Source organism: Schistocerca nitens, chromosome 4 (genome assembly GCF_023898315.1).
Source record: "Schistocerca nitens isolate TAMUIC-IGC-003100 chromosome 4, iqSchNite1.1, whole genome shotgun sequence".
In the NCBI taxonomy this organism is placed as follows: domain Eukaryota; kingdom Metazoa; phylum Arthropoda; class Insecta; order Orthoptera; family Acrididae; genus Schistocerca; species Schistocerca nitens.
The window spans coordinates 376,056,229-376,078,171 of record NC_064617.1 but is presented as its reverse complement, the minus strand read 5'-3'; the positions used below and the strand labels follow the sequence as shown (position 1 = coordinate 376,078,171).

Sequence of the window (21,943 nt, the reverse complement as noted above, 5' to 3'; positions counted from 1 at the left end):
TCGTTATTTTGCGCTACTACTTCTAATAGTACGTGTTGACGAGGCGCCAGCTCATCTCCATGCCCCAGACAAAGCTGACTGGGCACCCAACTGGAGCTGGTACACTGAGCTTACCAAGGATGTTATACAGCTCTTTGGACTCTGTGAGGTACTCACTACTTGCAACTAAAGTCAGAAGGGACATTCTGAAATCCAATGAAGTAGTTTGAGACACCTCAGGGCAAATAATAGTGGGAATCAGCGTTCGTTTCGTCAACGAACGGTCTTGCAGTTGTACGGCTAAATGACTGCGCAGCTGAAGTTTCTGTGGCTTTTATTTCTTAGATGATCGTCAGCGCTGGCGAGTGAGCGGCGGCTCGCTCACTTCGCCGGCCAGACTTTCGACGAACCGCAGGCGGGACGTTCCTCCTCACTCCAACAGTCCCTCTCTGGTTTGGCGTGGACACAGGCGACCGTCAAGATTAGCGTTGCATCACCAACCTGCACAGAAAAACAACTGTAAGTAGGCTGTTTAGGTTTATTTAATGGTAACGCCACGTAGCGCGCTGTATGAAAATCACTGGCTGTGCTGTGTGCAGTCTGTGGCTGGGTGGCATTGTTGGTATTTGCTATTGTAGTGTTGGGCAGTTGGCTGTTAACAGCACGTAGCGTTGCGCAGTTGGAGGTGAGCCGCCAGCAGTGGTGGATATGGGGAAGTGAGATGGCGTATTGTTGAGAACGGATGATCTGGACGTGTGTCCATCAGAAACAGTACATTTGTAAGAATGGATGTCATGAACTGCTATATATATTATGACTTTTGAACACTATTAAGGTAAATACAGTGTTCGTTCTCTATCAAAATCTTTCATTTGCTAACTATGTCTATCAGTAGTTAGTGCCTTCAGTAGTTTGAATCTTTTATTTAGCTGGCAGTAGTGGCGCTCGCCGTATTGCAGTAGTTCGAGTAACGAAGATTTTTGTGAGGTACGTGATTTGTGAAAGGTATAGGTTAATGTTAGTCAGGGCCACTCTTTTGTAGGGATTATTAAAGGTCAGATTGCGTTGCGCTAAAAATATTGTGTGTCAGTTTAAGCACTGTCAAGTACAATTTTTCTAAAGGGACGTTTCATATGTCGACCCTTAGCCGAAGATACCACACTGGAATCTTCTGATTTTTTCTTGTAGTTTGTGTAATTAGTGTAGCTATTGTTTATTGCTAGCGCGTAATTGTAGAGAGAATCTCCTTTGTAGTTGCAGTCTATCATTGTTGTACAGTAAAACAGTTGTGGCATTCCATGTAGATTTGCACCAAGTATTTCGCAGCTGCATTTGCTATTAACTAGATATTATTTTCAGTGCTATGTTAATATGTTTTTTTTTTATTTTGCTCTTCAAATTGTGCTTTTCTGTGTTATTTTGTGAAATACGTGATAATTATGGCGTGTGAAAAACGTAACACTAGGCTCCAAAGAAAACTGAGAAATAATAGTGACGACGAACGTAGTTTATCAGCACCATTGTGTAATGAATTAACAGACATTCATAGTAGTAATTTGGTAACTGTGCATAGGGAAATGGAGCGGGTAGCAAATAATGGCGTAGACAGGGAAACAAATAGTGAACAGGGAAGCATTATCGATCGATCGGTCGGCAACAGATCGCCTCAGGAATCCGAAATGACAGGGCACAATCTTGAAAATACTGTAGATTTACGTTTTGTGTCCTCACCGTTTTCTCAAATGAGTCAAGACACATTTTCTGCTTGTGAAAATGTGAATGTTGCCGGTGCAGATTCACTGCCGAAAAGCACTGAGGAACATGTTTCAGACACCAGTGCATTGTTATTACAATTAATACAACAAATGGGACAAAAGCTTCAAAAGTTAGACACAATAGAGCAAAATCTTCAAAAGTTAGACACAATGGAACAAAATCAGAGACAAACACAGCAAAAGCTTCAAAAGTTAGACACAATGGAACAAAATTTTCGAAAGTTAGACACCACGCTTGAAGAAACACGTGAAGATTTAACTACTGAGTTACATAACATCGAATCGAAATGTCAAAAAGTCTGTAATGACGTAAAAACACAAATTTGTGAGCATTTTCAACCTATTTTTTCGCGGCATGAAAATGCATTACAGAATCACGAAGCAGCCATAAAAGAACTGCAAACTATTGTTCATGAAAATCATGAGACCTTGCAAGCTAAAATTGACTCAGTTGCATCTACCGATTCGGTTACGCAACTTGCAAAAGCTCAGGAAATCTTAAAGGACACAGTAGATACTATGAAAATTGGTTCAGAAAGACACATGGAGGAAATTAGTTCATTATCAGAGAAAGTAGTTGAACTTTCGGATCAGCTAAATAATTTATCTACGGAGGTAGATGATAATCTGAATGACACAAAACGGGTAGTCTTTAATGACACAGAAGAGTGCGAACTAATTAAGAAATTCAAACAAAATCAGAATCAAATTAATACGCTAGCCAAAGAGAAATCTGGGAAGTACAAGATCTATTGATGCAGGTAATACAAGAATTACATATTTCAGAGGACACTCGCGCTCCAATACGGGAAGAGGGACATAGAAATACGGAACAGCCACAAAATAATAACACTGGGTACTTCGGAAATTATGAAAGTAATTGGCAAGGTACACCAAATTTTGAGAGGGAACCGCCGACATGACGTATCAATGATCGACATGCGACTCGCCGACATGATGATTTTGACTATAAGCTGTTTATTACTACACGTAAATTCAAAACATTTAAGAATTCCGGCAATGACATTCATCCACAAGCGTGGCTTCATCAATTCTATCATTGTTTTTCTCCCAACTGGTCATTAGAGCACAGATTAGAATTTATGTGTGGCTATTTAGAGAATGAACCAGCTGTAAGAATGCGATCAGTCATTCACGATTGTCACAGTGAAGGAGAATTTTATCACGCCTTCCTCTCAGCATATTGGTCTCAAGCGACACAAGACCGAGTAAAACATAGCATCATAATGATGAAACATTTCGAACAATCTGAATTTTCCAGTCTTGTGAAATATTTTGAAGACATGTTGCACAAGAATCAGTACGTGTCAAACCCATACAGCCCCTCAGAACTCATCCGCATTTGCTTAATCAAATTGCCTGAATATTTACGACACATTATTTTGGCAGGACGTTGCAAAGACGACATTGAAGCTTTTCAGGGACTCTTACAAGAATTATAAATTGACACTGACAATAGCGGAACGCGAAAACAGGAACACAACAATTACAGGTTACATCCGTCACAATTCTGCCATGAAAGAAATAATAACCGGACACGACAAGGCTATTCTTACAACGCAAATCGTGAACAAAACAGACACAACCCATATGACAACCACTGGCAGAGTAATAGTTACAGAGAAAGATCGCATTCCGTAGTAATGAATATGACAGAGACAACCACAGAAACAGACAATATGGCAACCAGAACTATCATTGTTACGGGAGACAGAATAACTTCAGACGCGACGGTCCACCGTGCAGTGTTAATTCAGGGAGGAATTCTCCACCACTTAACCGACAAGAAAGAAATTACAGAAATTACCGACATGACGACAGACGATATAATCGTAACGACAGACCTGAATTTCATCAGAGCTGGCGGGATTCAGACAGATCAGGTCACTCTCGACAAGGTGAATTTGTAGAAGTTAGGTCTCCTAATGTCAATAATGATGCGCGCCAACAAAGTGACAGCAGACAATGACTCGCACCGCAGGCAGCCACGTGCGCCGGCTGGCTCGGAGAAAAATAACATAGACGCTAACCTTGAGAAAAATTTTAGCATTCCTTACCGACGTATACAACATGATAATTTCTTTGAAGTTGAAACTCTGCACACTATAAAGGGTAAAAGATTGCACCACATTTCACATGCAAAACCGTTTATTGAAAGATAATCTGATTTTTAACTTTGTCTTTGCCATACAACTTTTCACTTCACGTTACTAGTACGCTTCGTCAGACTTAGAAACTGTTAACATGCAACTATGTTTTAAAGTTAACTATCCAGTCTAGAACCTAGGGAACATATTTAGACAGTAATTACGAATGCATTGTTATAGTGAACAGACGTCACAGTGTTATTGTGTGTGTACATTCTTGCTTGTTAGTTGCACGATTACATTACGACTATAAGGCTTACATACTTAGAACATATATTGGTACTGCTAACGAGATTTTAATGCAACATTTTAGTTTACTTGAGAACACATTCTGGATTTAAAGTACTTTATGTGAGATTAAAGATGACTTAGCATTTGGTTTGTTTGACAGCTACACGATTATATCATGATGCTACTCATGTGTGACACAATTTACATTGTTGCTTTTGCGGTGTATCTGTTTTATATCTGCACAGTTTTTCTGTATTATTCTGGAAAGTAAAACATGTTTTAGTAGTAACTTTTGTGGTATAGCTACAATGAGACAGCCTTTTTCGTAGCACAACAATATGTTACATTATAGTACTTTCTTGACCACGGTAAGGTACGTAATAACTACGATATCTATATGCAAAGCATTTCACTTTCGTTTATGATGAGGTAAGTACCTTGACTTCAGCAGAACTTTGCTTACAGAGGACGATAACTACGACATTTCCACAGAATTATCTTACAGCAAGACGCACATTTAGCGCTACAGGACACGCATTTGAGTGATTAATTTTGTACCTGAACCATTTATTTTTCAAGATTTTTGAATTACAAAGATAGTTTTCCGTGATACATTTCATTCCATTGCAATAATTTGTAACACCTGAGGGTATAATTACATTAATCCTCAGGGGGATACACACTTACTTTGTGTACCATGTGTTTGGCAAGCACAAGGAGCGCTAGCTAATATGGTATTTGCTTATACAACTTTACACATCGGTACCATATTTCTCCAACACAGAATTACACAGCTACCTGATTATTTAACAGAGAAACAAACATTTTTTTACTACGTCAGTGACAGATGTTTACGTAATTACACAGTTGGATACCTGCACACTTATGAAATTGTATTTTGTCTGTACTTTGTGAACCGTTCATATTTCTTTGGAACCATTGTGATACTATGAGAGCTTTGAATGATGTATTTGGTATGGGATCATGATTTTTAAAGTACGTTTGAGGTAGATGACACTACTGAAATGAGCAGAGATGTATTTTTTAGGTTTTGAAATTATTGGAGGAAGCTACGACGTTCTTGAGATTTGGCTGACATTTTATGATGTTATTATTACGATGACAATGTGTATTATGCTGTTGAGGTATGTTTATGATCAATAAGCTGAGGAATTTGATTATGTTATGTATTTATTATGATGAAATATTGAAGAAGTGTCGACGAATATGTATACATGTAATTAGGTAAGGAATAATGAGTAGTGGTTAGGGACTCTGACTTGTGAAAAAGGATGTTGGAAACCAAGAATCATACTTTAAGAGTTATGAAATGTGTGTAAATGCGTGAATGTATCACAATACCAGCCAAAATTTTTTGGGCACTGTTATAGGATTTTGTTTCCACACATTTGTAACGCAAATGCTCGACCTGTGAAATTTTTATATGAGACTGTCACTGTAGCGGAAACTGCTGTCGTAAATATTTCGGTAAGAAAGGTGAGTGACTGTGACGTAATGCGTTGTGAGCAGCCAGGTGTGCCAGCCGTCTTGAGAAAAAGCCATTAGGTGGAGAAGAAAGAGGCCATTATCATCGCTATTGACATTTCTTTGTAGAAAGCATCGCAAATACGACATGCTCAAACTTGAAAACATATAATTTCACTGTGGAGCTCTTAATTTATGATATTTACTGAAATGAAATGATGAGTAACATTTCACATCTATTGTCTTGCTAGTTGAAAGATTGTTTACTGCATTATGAAATGCCATATGGCTAGTGAATGACGTTCCATGCCTTGCTTTGCCTATTTTGTTTAATATCTGGTTTCTAGCTGCACTGCAGCATTGGTTAAAATAAAATTTTATAGATGTACTTATATAAATATTTTCTGTCTACAGATCCAGTAAATAATAATTTTGTGATATACTTCCAAAAAACTGAGGGAGCACAAAAAGACATTTCCCTTCACAGGGACTGCATACATAATTTTCTTTTCAAGTACTTGGTAATTTATTTCATAGAATAAGTTTTTGTGGTGCACCACTTTAATTACATAGACACTAAGTTGTGACATAGGTATTAGACATGGCCATCTTTAGTGTAGTATTTTTTCTGCTTGAGCTATGTCATGTTTAGATATAAGTTATTACATTTACTTTTGCTTGCTTTGCCAATTTGCATTTTTTTGTCATTGCTGTTTGTGTTAATTGTTTTGTGCTGCTGCATTGCCTCGTCCCTTAGTTTAGCATCTGAGCTCAGTAGATTTAAGTTAGCTTAAGAGGGGGTAGACTATATAAGAAACTGACTATGGAGAATAGGGAAAGAAAGCATTGAGAAGTTATATGAAAAAGATTGTACAATGAGAAATAATTATTTTGAAAGAAATATGAATAGAATACAGAAAGGAGGTATAGATCGAACTTTTTGGGAATAATGATGAATGAAGGGAGATCTCCAAGAAGTAAAGAAAGTTTTGTTTCCAAAATACTGCAGTAAAACAAACCCTGTCCTTTCCTTTTGTATTATTCCGCTATGTGTTTGTGTACCCTTGTGTATTTGTGTTCTTCCTGTCTTTGTGTGTTTATCTGATGAGAGTTACATTGTAGAATTTTTCTGATAATATGTTATTTACTTTGTAAAGATGTTTAGACATTATTTATTCTGTTTTGTTTTAATGCCCATGTGTGAAGGTGATGTTTCAAAAGTTATTCTGATCTTTTATGTATTTACTTATGTCATAATTCTTGTAACTCTGCTGTATATGTTAGTTCGATTCTTTTGTAAAGCCTGTATTACTACGAATGTTATCTGTATTGTTATGTTCTTTGATGATGTATTTTGTACCTTTGCAATTGTATCCGCATGTCGTAAATTTAAAATTGTAATTGACACCAGTTCATCAAATTAAGTAACTTGTAAGCATTCATTTCACTGCACATATTTCTGTTGGTCATAGTATATGCACAATATGTGAAACAAAAAGAGGACTTTTAGTGTTTGGACGTGTGTTAATAATTCAGCAAGGGACTGGTTAACAGCATTGCTGGTTCTAAGGACAATTCCTAAAACTTTGTGAGTGCACAACTGGTAGTTTATGGACTTGCTATATTCTCCGCAAGACTCTTCAATGGTGATTGTGCACCTGCACAGTCCGCAACAGATGGCTGCTGGCCGTCTCTACAAGGACTACAGTGGGTCTGCACCTCTGGTGGCCCACCAGTACCATTATCTCTACAAGGACTGCAGTGGATCTGCACCTTTGATGACCCACCAGTACCATTATTTCTGCAAGGACTGCAGTGGGTTTGCACCTCTGGTGGCCCACCAATACCATACTCTCTACCAGGACTACAGTGGGTCTGTTGTGTGATGACCTACCTACCAATATTCTTCAAAACTTCGACTGACTCTGCTGTAGGTTTGCTCTGTTGTGGCCCATTACCTGTCTGCATGTCAAGAGTCAGCACTGTCTTTCCGTTGGAAGGACAACACTACTTCTTCAAGACTGCATGGAAATCCACTACTTCCGTGTGCATTCTATTTTACTGCTCAGACTTTGAGAAACACACTGCAATTTTACTGTGATGAACGATCAGGACTGTCTTTATGGACTATGAGAACAATTTTTGCTTTTGACCAACAGTGTATCAATAAGTGTGTGCATTGTTGGAATTTGCTATTGTAGTGTTGGGCAGTTAGCTGTTAACAGCACGTAGCATTGCGCAGTTGGAGGTGAGCCGCCAGAAGTGGTGGATATGGGGAAGTGAGATGGCGTATTTTTGAGAACGGATGATCTGGACGTGTGTCCATCAGAAACAGTACATTTGTAAGATGGATGTCATGAACTGCAATATATATTATGACTTTTGAACACTATTAAGGTAAATACATTGTTTGTTCTCTATCAAAATTTTTCATTTGCTAACTATGTCTATCAGTAGTTAGTGCCTTCAGTAGTTTGAATCTTTTATTTAGCTGGCAGTAGTGGCGCTCGCCGTATTGCAGTAGTTCGAGTAACGAAGATTTTGGTGAGGTAAGTGATTTGTGAAAGGTATAGGTTAATGTTAGTCAGGGTCATTCTTTTTTAGGGATTATTAAAGGTCAGATTGCGTTGCGCTAAAAATATTGTGTGTCAGTTTAAGCACTGTCGTGTATAATTTTTCTAAGGGGACGTTTCATACGTTTCACAACCCCTCACTTTCAAATGATTACCGCTTACGTCACAAATTTAGCAAAACATGTGCAAATCACGAATTTAGGCATTATCCTTGAATTTCAACGACTGTATTTGATACAAATACAAAAATACCTGCCCAAATCGAAATAATTTTAATTTTTCTGCTCGTTATTCTTTCGGTTTCATAACAATCATGAAAAAAAGTAACGAAACGGTAACATTCTACAAAATGGCTCTGAGCACTATGGGACTTAACTTCTGAGGTCAACAGTCCCCTAGAACTTAGAAATACTTAAACCTTACTAACCTAAGGACATCACACACATCCATGCCTGAGGCAGGATTCGAACCTGCGGTCGTAGCGGTCGCGCAGTTCCAGACTGTAGCGCCTAGAACCGCTCTGCCACCCCGGCTGGCTAACATTCTACGAATCGGGGCGTGGAACTTCTGAAATTTGAATGTGGTAGGGAACCGACAGCACTAGGAACTGATGAATTGTGGAATAAACCGCAAGTGGCAATTATAAGAAGAGGAACGGCCCCAAAACTGGAACAGAAACGTAATATGTAGAAAATCGTCCACGCAACCTGCAAGCAGAATTTAAAATATTACTATATCGTAGCAAAAGCCATCCACCAGAACTGTTTATAACGTATAGGTACATTGCCATAAAATGTAAACTAGATAGTAAAAATATGTACATATTCCAGGCCACTGAAGATGTTTTGCAGAGAATAAAGGCGAAAAGCGTATGGCACGAAAATTGTGTTTCATTCAGTTATAGCCAGACGGTCCAAAAAGTAAAAATTATCAGTGTACCGTAATATTACACGCAACTGAGGAAGACAGGACTATTAAAGTTGAAGGCTATTCACTTATTCATGGAAGTACGTAAGAACAAAGTGCATCGCACTGAATGTTAAATACAAGGGTGTACTGAAAACTACACTCATGCTCATAAATTAAGGATAAATCTGATACATGGTGAAACAACGATCTGGTGGGCGGTTGCGGGTTTAAATCACCTCGGGGTATGTCTATGCGGTGCATTTGACCTGCGGTCCTCGCACATTGGCGCTGGCAGTGGTCCACATACGCTGAGGTGTGTTGATGCATGTCAGAGTATGGTGCAGCGAGTAAGAGTGCAGACGTGCTAATGGTGACTGTGTGTTGAAAATGGCTCAAAGAAAACATATTGATGACGTTGTGAGGGGTAGAAAACTAGAGGAACTGGAGGCTGGCCAAAAACAGCAGGTCGTAGCATGGTCCTTACGTGTGCCACAAAATGTGATCTCACGATTATGGCAACGATTCCAGCAGACAGGAAACGTGTCCAGGCGCTACAGCACAGGACGTCCACAGTGTACAGTACCACAAGAAGACCGATATCTCACCACAAGTGCCTGCAGACGGCCACGGAAAACTGCAGATAGCGTTGCTTAGGACCTTACCGCAGCCACTGGAACAGTTGTCTCCAGACACACAGTCTACAGACGACTGCACAGGCATGGTTTATTCGCCCAGGGACCTGCAAGGTCATTTAGTGACCCCTGGTTAAAGGAGAGCCCATGAACTCTGGTGTCAAGAACACAGTGCATGGTGATTGGAACAGTGGTATCAGGTTATTTACACGGACGAGTACAGGTATAGTCTGAACAGTGATTCTCGCCGGGTTTTCACGTGGCGTGAACAAGGAACCAGATACCAACACCTTAATGTCCTTGTAAGGGCCTTGTATGGAGGACGTGGATTGATGGTGTGGGGTGGGATTATGATTGGTGCACGTGACCCGTGCATGTCTTTGACAGAGGAACTGCAACACGTTAGGTGTATCCGGACGTCATTTTGCACCAGTAAGTCCGCCTTTTCAGGGGTTCAGTGGATCCCACCTTCCTCCTGATTAACGCACGGCCCCACCGAATAGCCATCGTGGAGGAGTACCTTGAAACATATCAGGCGAATGGAGTGGCCTGACTTTTCTCCAGGCCCAAACCCCATCGAACACGTCTGGGATGCTTTTGGTCGACGTATCGCTGCACGTCTTGAAACCCCTAGGACACTTCAGGAGCTCCGACAGGCACAGGTGCAAGAATGGAGGGCTCTACCCCAGCAGCTGCTCGACCACCTGATCCTAGTATGCCAATCCGTTGTGCGGCCTGTGTTCGTGTGCATGGTGATCATATCCCATATTGACGTCGGTGTACATGCGCAGGGAACAGTGGCGTTTTGTAGTACATGTGTTTCGGGACCGTTTTCTTAACTTATCACCAATACCGTGGACTTACAGATCTGTGTTGTGTGTGTTCCCTATGTGCCTGTGCTATAAGCGCCAGTTCTTTGTAGTGCCACATTGTGTTGCACCACATTCTGCAATTATTCTTAATTTATGAGCATGAGTGTAGTTCATCTGTATTTCTTATGTGAAACCTCTTCTAGCTTTTTAAATGAAAGAAACGTTATTAACATTCTTCATCTTTAGTCTTCATGTCTAAATATTTGTTTCTCAACATTTTCATCCTCGCGACGAGCGCACTTCTTATATAAGAACCTTGAAGAATTTTCCCATAAAAATTCGGCAACATTACTTCTCCTCACGCCATCGAGTGTAGGGAACAACTAACACCGGCTCTAAGTTTCAAGGTCACAGCTTGATTTTTTTCGAGGTGATAGTTAAAACTCTGTGACTGTTTCTCATATTGCACATCAAAGATTGCCATTTCACTTGGGGTCTGAGGAAGGACACCATACTTCCATTTTCCGTAAATATGTATTATTTTATTTTATGGTACGTTTTAGATCCTTGAGGATATCCTGACTATGTATCTATGGAAAAAAATTATGTAATCTGATCGAAGTAGGCTTACCGTTCCAACGACCTGGTCCTCCAGCTCCGTGTCCTTGAGCAACGGTCGACCCTGTACGCTGACGCCCTCTGCAGAAAGCGGCGAAAACGCCATCTGCGCCTCTGTTGCACACAGAGGAACATCTTCTTCCTCTTCCTTAAGGTCCGAACAAAGGTGCAGTTTCAGGACTTCGTATTCCTGTGGGTGTTTCGTTTTTACAATTACGTTTTGATACACCGAAGCGCCAAAGAAACTGGAATAGGCATGCATATTCAAATTCAGAGATGTGTAAACTATCAGAATAAGGCGCTGCGGTCGTCAACGCCTGTATAAGACAACAAGTATCTGGTGCAGTTGTTAGATCAGTTACTGCTGCTGCAGTAACAGATTATCAAGATTTAAGTGAGTTTGAACTGGTGTAATAGTCTGCGCATGAGCGATGGGCAGCTCCGAGATAGCGATGAAGTGGGGATTTTCCCGTACGAGCATTTCACGAGCGTACCGTGTGTATCAGGAATCCAGTAAAACATCATTTCTCCCACATTGTTGCCGCCGGAAAAGGATCCTGGAAGAACAGAGCCAACGATGACTGAAGAGAATCGTTCAACATGACAGAAGTGCAGCCCTTCCGCAAATTGCTACAGATTTCAATGCTGGCCATCAACAAGTGTCAGTGTGCGAATCATTCAACGAAACACCACCGACATGGGCTTTCGGAACCGAAGGCCCCGTGGTGTACCCTTGATGACATTCACGTTCGCCTGTGTCCTTCAACACCGATATTGGGCTGTTCAAAAAATGGTTGAAATGGTTCTGAGCACTGTGGGACTTAACTTCTAAGGTCATCAGTCCCCTAGAACTTAGAACTACTTAAACCTAACTAACCTAAGGACATCACACACATCCATGCCGGAGACAGGATTCGAACCTGCGACCGTAGGGATCGCGTGGTCCGAGACTGAAGCGCCTAGAACGGCTCGGCCACAGCGGCCGGCTATTGGGCTGTTGATGACTGGAAACATCTTGCCTGGTAGGATGAGTCTCGTTTCAGATTGTATTGAGGGAACGGACGTGTACAGATATGGAGACAAATTCTTGGAGCCTGCATGTTAGCAGGGGACTGTTCAACCAGGTGGAGGCTCTGTTATGGTGTGGGGTATGTTTAGGTGGAGTGATGTAGGTCCTCTGATACGTCTAGATACGACTCTGACAGCTGACACGTACGTAAGCGTCCTGCCTCATCACCTGCAGCCATTCGTGTCCATTTCTAGCGGGAAAATGCGGCACTCCATACGTCCAGAATTGCTACAGGGTGGCTCTGGGAACACTCTTCTAAGCTTAAAAATTTCCGCTGTCCACCAAACAGATATGAACAGTATTGAGCTTATCTTCGATGCATTGCAACGTTCTGTTCAGAAGACATCTCCACCACCTCGTACTCTTACGGATTTATAGACAGCCCTGCAGGATTCATGGTGTCGATTCCCTGCAGCACTACTTCAGATATTAGTCGATCCATGCCACATCGTGTTGCGGCACTTCTGTGTACTCGTGGAGGCGCAACACGATATTAGCCACGTATACCAGTTTCTTTGCCTCTTGAATGTATATTGGTCAGTTATTATTTTCGTCCCCACTATTTGCACAAAATCCATTTTGATCAAATCATTTTCGAAATGACAATTATTCTGATTTATCATAATAAATTTAGCCAGGTATCTAATAATCAGTAAATGTGCCTAAACATGAAAAGTTTTGGTTACACAGTGATGGAGGGTTTTGTACAATATTGTGTAACTGATTGCTAGTTCCTTACTGTGTGTCTTCACCTAAAATAGAATTTCAGTCGTTGTACTGAGAATACTGATTCAAAAAACCTTCTGTATAATTTATTGAGGTGCTTTTTAATTTTCCTTTGTGTTATTTCATCTCTCCGTAATCAGTCTTCAGAAAGGTCTGACGTGACCCGCCACCGCTCTCTGTCCTGTCTTCACCTCAGTGAAGCATTTACACTCCTTATCCTCAAATATCTGATGGATATATTCCTACTGGAGTCATTCACTTCAATTTTTGCCGAATGTAGCTCCATCTTGTTCCATGGCAGCAATTCCCTGATACCTTAATATGTGTGCTGTTTTCTATCCCTTAATATACTCTGTCTTTTCCATAATTCTTTTCCTTTTTATTTCTTATCTTTCCATTATGCTTAATTTTATACATACTTCTGTAACATCAGTGGGACTGATGGACACTGGACTTGCAATCGGGAGGACGACGGTTCAAACCCGTCTCCTTCTGTGATTTCCCTAAATCGTTTCAGGCAAATACCGGGATGGTTCCTTTGAAAGGGCACGGCAGATTTCTTTCCCAATCCTTCCCTAATCCGAGTTTGTGTTTCGTCTCTAATGACCTAGTTGTCGACGAGACGTTAAACACTAATCTCCTCCTCCTTCTGTAACATCAAATCTCAGACTCTCAGATCCCATTCCTTTCTAATTTTATCACAGCCCATGATTAACTTTCAGGAATCGCTGTGTTTCATGCGTATGTACTTGAAGTTTTCATGTTCAAATTCCTGTCTGTGCCATCCAGCATATCTTACTTTGTTTCCAAGATAGCAGAATTCCTTCTTTTAGTATTCTACGTCGTCCCTAATTTTGTTGTTATATTTACTATTAATCTCATTTCAATTGCAACCCATTGCTTTTGCTTTTTCTTGTTTTCATTTCAATCGGTATTCCTTACTCACGCCTATAATTCTTCGTCATTTTTACTAAGGACAGTAATGTCATCAGCTAATCTTATCATTGCGTCCTTTCATCCTGAATTTTAATCTCTCTACTGAATCTTTCTTCTTCGACGTATAGGCTGAAGAGAAGAGGTGGAAGATTGCAGACCTTTTTTACAGCTTTCTTAAGCCGAACAGTTTCCTATTGGAATCCTATGCTGATTGTTCCTTCTTGCTTCTTTTCATTTGGTATATTACTTATCTCTCCCTGTGACTTATTCCTATTTTGTAAGAGTTTCAAACGTATTGCAACATTTTAGGTTGTCTGGTTCTTTCTAGATTGACAGGTACTGCGAAAATGATTTGTTCATCATTATATCTTTCCTCCATTATAAGGCCTCTGTGATTTCTTCAGCTTTCTTGAAGCCAAATTGTTCGTCATCTAACAGATATTCCGTTCCATGTTCCCATTATTTATTTTAACAGCAACGTGGATGCATGAGCTGTCAAGCTGATTGTGAGAAAGTTCTCACATTTCCCTGGCTTCGGGACTGTGTATGGTGTTGAATAGTTGTTAAGTTGCAACTTTCCCAATGACCTTGAAAATTCTGAACGAACGTCATTTATTTGTTCTGCTTTGTTTTATGGTAAAACTCTGACTATAAGACTGAGTATTCTATGTCTTCGAAATCGATATGCATTTCTTCGACTATCAGGTCAGCAGACAGTTTTTCCCCTTTCATAGAGACATTCAGTGTACGCATAGACGTGCTGCCAATCTTATAAATAAAAGGACAGCAACAGAGATAATGAAGAGAAGGAATGGAGTAAGAAGGAAGGAAAGCAAGGAACCGACAGCATGCCTACTCTAGACAAGAAAGACTTAAAGATGAGCACACCTTTAATTTCAGAGCAAGTTGAAGTGTAACGAATTCGATGTGTCACAGCACGTAACGAGATATAGTAGAGGAATATGATAGCATGAAAGAGCTAATAAAGGAAATTTATGAAAATGCAAATCAAAGGGGAACCTGCAGATAGTAACAGGCATTACGCAAAGAATATATACGTTGAGAGACATGACATGAGAAATGGCGCGAGTTTATGGTCGGAACCACGGCCTGTTTACGAAACGTACAAAAATTCTGTGAGGCCAGCTACACTGAAGGATGTACGTCGGAAGATCATAGCAGTAAAACAGCGGGGTAGGCACCTTCATCCATATTCAGCTCAGTGTCAACAATTTGGCTGCAAACACAGAGGAACTACAGACATTACTTGACGTCTTCTTTAAGTGGAGACAGAAGACACTCGATTTCGAGCATCTGCGCAAATAGGCTGTGATGACACATGAGAGATTTGTATACTATCACGAATTAGAATGATCACATATCTATGTGCACAATAGGTTCTCGTAGCATTCGCATACAGGGTGGTTGCAATTAAACTTCCTCTACTTGAGCTACTGTGGACGGAAAATTATTTGTCGTATGACTACCAAATTTCATTGTAATGATGTTCAGATTGTGCGTTGCAGGATTTGCGTTGTTAATAGTGTTAGGGTAACGACCTGTATTCGGGTTGCGGTACTGGTACGGCGCCGTAGAGTTGAAACACAAGCATGAGTGTGCACTAAAGTTGCAGACAACCCAGTCTGAAGGGTCGAGTGTATGGACTCCTAGAGCCAGGAAGGTGAAAACAGCACAAGCGCTTCGGCGAGCACAGAGAAGTGTACTCCTGCGCCTGGCAGGTACATGTAGAACAACACGGATTGAGGAACATCTAGTGATATTTGGGTTTGGGTTTGTTTTGGGGGAAGAGGCCAAACAGCGAGGTCATCGGTCTCAACGGATTAGGGAAGGACGGGGAAGGAAGTCGGCCGTGCCCTTTCAAAGGAACCATCCCGGCATTTGCCTGGAGCGATTTAGGGAAATCACGGAAAACCTAAATCAGGATGGCCGGACGCGGGACTGAACCGTCGTCCTCCCGAATGCGAGTCCAGTGTGCTAACCACTGCGCCACCTCGCTCGGTGCTCTAGTGATACTAAAGATACTTACAGTGGACATATCCCAAGAAAAAGGTGCACAATATTGGCTCAAAAATAGCGAACACAATAAGGCAAAGGAGATACTAAGCATAAGAGCCACATCAAATAAGAAAATAAAGGCAACCATTGACTGAGAATAGTAAAAAAATCTGTGACAGGACATAAACAGGGAAGCGAATCTACCAGTTGGGTCTAACGCAAAGGAAATATCAAGGACGTCACACTTTCTTTTGACCCATGGTGCTACACACTGCCTGTCATGACATGGTCCATTTCCCAGCTACGTAGCGAAAATACGCCAGTACATCAAAGATACTTTTGGGTGTGAAGCAATCGGCACCCAGTACCTTATCGTCTGGGAATGTACCATTAGACAAGACGTTACAGACCGGGATAGGAAAGTCTTTGGTAATCCACCAGCCTATCACAAAATAGGGAATGAGGAGTTGCCGAAGACCTTGGACTTGCTAACACTCAGAATATCAGCTTACAAACTTCAAGTGTACATGGCCGAGAGGCAACCGAGGAGAGGCCATACATCATGTCAACAAGACGTACCAAGGCAGAACATACACGTACGATCAATCTTACCGAATCAGTGAGGAGATGCGTTTCTGGGAGAACCGGAAAGTATTTCCCTTAGACCCTGAAAGTCATCTCTCACTCCAAACATCTTGGGTAGCTTAACAGCGCAGCCGCTGTGAATCTTGAGCAGTGCTGTATCACGTCAGCGTAACCATACAGATAAAAGGAGGAAATCTATTTTGGTTCTGAGAACAAAAGCAGCAGTGTAACATAGTGCTGTGTAACGTAACGTGGTATAGTATTGTAGTCTAGAATTACATGTCACCAAATTAATTCTCCACCAATGCAGTGTAGTACAGTAGAGCAGTAGAATATGCCTTCCGGATTCCAGATGAACCTACCTCTATACATTAGGTGACCAAAGGGTGGTATATAGGCTTTTAAAATTACTTTTATTACTTTTAAGTAGATATTTTACGGAGATTTTTCTTTTTTCTCAACACCATAATGCTTAATTATAGTAAAAATTTGAAATTGTCTTAAGATATTGTATACACTGAGAAGCCAAAACATTATGACCACATGCGAATTAGCTTGTTTGTCCGTTTTTGGGACGAAGTTCATCACTGATTCTGCGTATCAGGCATCTGACAGTTTATTGGTAGGTTTGCGGAGATACGTGGCATTAGATATCTACGCACGGGTCATGTAATTCGTGCAAACAACAGGCCAGTGTTTTGCGTACGTGGTGATGGCGCCTGATAGCGACCCAGATAGGTTACATAGGATTTACATCAGGCGAATTTGTTAGCCGAGACATCAACGTGAAGCCACTACAATGCTCGTCAAACCACTGTGGTAGGGTTCTGGCTCCGAGGTACGGACAATAATATTGCCGAAAGATTACATCGCCATCGAGGATGCAAGTTGTTCGCATCTGTCAACGTGTCTTCGATTACTATCACAGGTCCCATGCAATCGCAGGAGAATGTCTTCCATAGCATAACCGCTCCCACCAGCCTGCGGCCGTGGCGAGCTGGACGTTTTGATCCGCCATTCACCTAGATGACGGCGTTTATGGAGACGACCATGGACTTAGTGTAGCAAAAATGCGTTTCACCTGAAAAGCCGACACGTTTCCATTGGTCGACCGTCGAATCCCGTGCCTATAGCAACCATAATTGACGGTGTCCTTGGGTCAACATGTAAACACAGAGGGGTGGTCTGCTGCGGAGCTCCATGTTCAACAATGTACTATGATCGGTGTGTTCCGAAACACTTGTGCGTGCACCAGCATTGTGCTCTTTCGGCAGAGATGCCACAGATCACCATATATCCTACCTTACAAAGCAGACAAGCCTCCGAACCCCACGTTATGTGAAAAGTCGTGGAGGTACCACCATTTTGTGCATAGTGATATTTCAATGTCCTTCTACTTCTTTCCGTAGAAGCTCATTACGTAGCACGTGAACACTCGACCATTTTTTCAGTTGTAGAGATACTCGTTCACACGCGCTGACTAATAGTAATTTGCCCTTTGACACAGTCGATTATCTCAGTGTATTTCCCCATTTTCAACCCAAAACTTCGTTAAGGTGATCCCCCGTCTCATTTTCAACATTTGGTCGGTTGTCGTATCTACAAAAATAAACTAAAAGAAAATAAAAACTAAATAAAATAAAAAAAATCCAGGAATACCAGTTTCACGTTTGTTCCGCATCTCCAGCGTGTTGCAAGTTAAATGGCTAGCGGTGTTAGCACCCTGTTGCTCACCTTTTCGAATTCATGTACAATGTCAGCGTCATCTTTGATCTCCATAGCGTAAACGACATCTTCTTTCTTTCCATTCCTTGCACACTGGAGGCAGAACATGCCGACTAGTCTTCTAAACTGCGAAGAGAAAGAAAAATTCGTTATGTGTTGTTCATAGCTCGTACATTAATCTAACGAAATGGCTGCGTTTAAAATGTTGACCGCTAGGTAATCACTGAGGCTGGAACGGTGTCTGGGACTAGATCCCATGAGAAACACTTACTGTCGTCAGTAACGGTATGTAAGGAAAGTTCTTGCAGTACAAAAAGCTGTAGTAGTGTCGTATTTCTAGAAAATGTAAATATTAGTTCACAAAAAACGTCTTTTATCATCCGGCGAAAACAACACCGTTTACAAGCAAAATGCTATATATTTACGAAGATATAAATAAGAATGGAAATCATTGCTTCCAGGAAAATGAGATTACGGAGTATTATAATGACAAATAAAATAAGAACACAAATGGTTATAGGATTAGTGCAGAGTGTGGCTTGGTGATCCATTGTAAACATTAATGGAGATATTGAAATGCGCTATTGAAGGAGACACGGGAATTTGCGGGTGTAAAGTGCTCGCAAGTCACTTGCTGCCCTCTGACCTGATGTTAGGGACTTACTACAACCTACTACCAGCGTCGTTGTCGAATAGTAATTGGACGAGGAAAAACTGCCTCTGATTTACGAACTGACACACCAATTGGAGGAGTGCACACGGGCCGTCAGCATACGTCGCGGTCAGTGTCTTCTACTGCCTGAAATAGGCTACATTTCGAACCTCTCTGGTAAAACTGAGTTCAAAGGAAAATAACTCTGAAATATCTGCAGACAAAGTTGTAGAAAACAGCGACTTGAAAAATCAGAAGTTATAAGCACTAAGATGTCAGCGGAATCTAAAGAAGAAGATGCGGAAAAGTGGACAGAGAGGCGAATGGCGAGAAGGCTCATGAAGAGGATTAGGAAGATGTGGAGGAGGAGGAGGTATAAGAAGATGAAGATATTTCCAAAGAAAAAGGGGAATCAAAATGATAAGAGGAAGTAGATAAGGGTAAAAGGCGTAAAGGTGAGGAGAATGGATAAAAACCTTACATAATCCATAAGGCTTGCATACAGAGACTCATCTACTTCTCATCTACATGGACACTCTGCAAATCACATTTAAGTGCCTGGCAGAGAGTTCATCGAACCACCTTCACAATTCTCTATTATTCCAATTTCGTATAGCGCGCGGAAAGAAGAAACACCTATATCTTTCCGTACGAGCTCTGATTTCCCTTATTTTAACGTGGTGATCGTTTCTCCCTATGTAGGTCAGTGTCAACAAAATATTTACGTATTCAGAGGACAAAGTTAGTGATTGGAATTTCGTGAGAAGATTCCGTCGCAACGAAAAACTTCTTTCTATTAATGACATCCAGCCCAAATCCCGTATAACTTCAGTGCACTTTCTCCCATATTTCGAGATAATACGAAACGTGCTGCCCTTCTTTGAACTTTTTCGATGTACTCCGCCATTCCTATCGGGTAAAGATCCGAGTAGCAGTATTCTAAAAGAGGACGGGCAAGTGTAGTGTACGCAGTTTCCTTAGTAGATATGTTACGTTTTCTAAGTGTCCTGCCAATAAAACACAGTCTTTGGTTAACCTTCCCCACAATATTTTCTGTGTGTTCCTTCCAAAAAAAAAAAAATGGTTAAAATGGCTCTGAGCACTATGGAACTTAAAATCTGAGGTCATCAGTCCCCTAGAACTTAGAACTACTTAAACCTAACTAACCTAAGGACATCACACACATTTACGACCGAGGCAGGATTCGAGCCTGCGACCGTGGCGGTCGCGCGGTTCCAGACTGAAACGCCTAGAACTGCTCGGCCGGCTGTGTTCCTTCCAGTTTAAGTTGTTCGTAATTGTAATTCCTAGGTATTTAGTTGAATTTTAGATTTCATTGATTTATCGTGTAAAGGAAGTTTAACGAATTCCGTTTAGCACTCATGTGGATGACCTCACACTTTTCGTAATTTAGGGTCAACTGCCAACTTTCGTACCATTCAGATATCTTTCATAAATCATTTTGCAATTTGTTTTGATCTTCTGATGACTTTATTAGTCGACAAACGATAGCATCATCTGCAAACAACCTACGTCAGCTGCTCAGATTGTCTCCCAAATCGCTTATATTGATAAAGAATGGCAAAGGGCCTATAAAACTCCCTTGGGGAACGCCAGAAACCACTTCTGTTTTACTCGATGACTTTCCGTCAATTATTACGAACTGTGACCTATCTGACAGGAAATGATAAATCCAGTCACATAACTGAGACGATATCCCATAAGCACGCAATTTCACTACAAACCGCTTGTGTGGTAAAGTGTCAAAAGCCTTCCGGAAATCCAGAAATACGGAATCTATCTGAAATCCCTTGGCACTCAACACTTCATGCGAATAAAGTGCTAGTTGTGGTTCACAAAAACAATGTATTCTAAAACCATGTTGACTGTGTGTTAACGGACCGTTTTCTTCGAGGAAATTCACAATGTTCGAACACAATACACACTCCTGGAAATGGAAAAAAGAACACATTGACACCGGTGTGTCAGACCCACCATACTTGCTCCGGACACTGCGAGAGGGCTGTACAAGCAATGATCACACGCACGGCACAGCGGACACACCAGGAACCGCGGTGTTGGCCGTCGAATGGCGCTAGCTGCGCAGCATTTGTGCACCGCCGCCGTCAGTGTCAGCCAGTTTGCCGTGGCATACGGAGCTCCATCGCAGTCTTTAACACTGGTAGCATGCCGCGACAGCGTGGACGTGAACCGTATGTGCAGTTGACGGACTTTGAGCTAGGGCGTATAGTGGGCATGTGGGAGGCCGGGTGGACGTACCGCCGAATTGCTCAACACGTGGGGCGTGAGGTCTCCACAGTACATCGATGTTGTCGCCAGTGGTCGGCGGAAGGTGCACGTGCCCGTCGACCTGGGACCGGACCGCAGCGACGCACGGATGCACGCCAAGACCGTAGGATCATACGCAGTGCCGTAGGGGACCGCACCGCCACTTCCCAGCAAATTAGGGACACTGTTGCTCCTGGGGTATCGGCGAGGACCATTCGCAACCGTCTCCATGAAGCTGGGCTACGGTCCCGCACACCGTTAGGCCGTCTTCCGCTCACGCCCCAACATCGTGCAGCCCGCCTTCAGTGGTGTCGCGACAGGCGTGAATGGAGGGACGAATGGAGACGTGTCGTCTTCAGCGATGAGAGTCGCTTCTGCCTTGGTGCCAATGATGGTCGTATGCGTGTTTGGCGCCGTGCAGGTGAGCGCCACAATCAGGACTGCATACGACCGAGGCACACAGGGCCAACACCCGGCATCATGGTGTGGGGAGCGATCTCCTACACTGGCCGTACACCACTGGTGATCGTCGAGGGGACACTGAATAGTGCACGGTACATCCAAACCGTCATCGAACCCATCGTTCTACCATTCCTAGACCGGCAAGGGAACTTGCTGTTCCAACAGGACAATGCACGTCCGCATGTATCCCGTGCCACCCAACGTGCTCTAGAAGGTGTAAGTCAACTACCCTGGCCAGCAAGATCTCCGGATCTGTCCCCCATTGAGCATGTTTGGGACTGGATGAAGCGTCGTCTCACGC

General features: G+C 41.9%; 1 protein-coding gene across 1 annotated transcript; it reads right to left on the bottom strand.

The window, feature by feature from the left end:
- Positions 1–296: 296 nt before the first annotated feature.
- On the bottom strand, positions 297–18,361 carry LOC126253034 (uncharacterized). The gene is made up of 3 exons (XM_049954102.1): positions 18,249–18,361; positions 11,196–11,372; positions 297–480 (listed from the first exon to the last, which is right to left on the bottom strand). The coding sequence occupies exons 1-3, from the start codon at positions 18,345–18,347 to the stop codon at positions 361–363; spliced, it is 396 nt and encodes a 131-aa protein (XP_049810059.1). The 5' UTR covers positions 18,348–18,361; the 3' UTR covers positions 297–360.
- Between the last annotated feature and the right edge of the window lie 3,582 nt (positions 18,362–21,943).

Excerpts from the sequence above, each read along its gene's own strand:
- LOC126253034 (XM_049954102.1), bottom strand. The coding sequence starts at position 18,347 with ATGTTCTGCCTCCAGTGTGCAAGGAATGGAAAGAAAGAAGATGTCGTT. Across the intron at positions 11,373-18,248 it reads TTGTACATGAATTCGAAAAG|GAATACGAAGTCCTGAAACT; the intron begins GTGAGCAACAGG and ends AAACACCCACAG. Across the intron at positions 481-11,195 it reads AGGACCAGGTCGTTGGAACG|GTTGGTGATGCAACGCTAAT; the intron begins GTAAGCCTACTT and ends TTTTCTGTGCAG.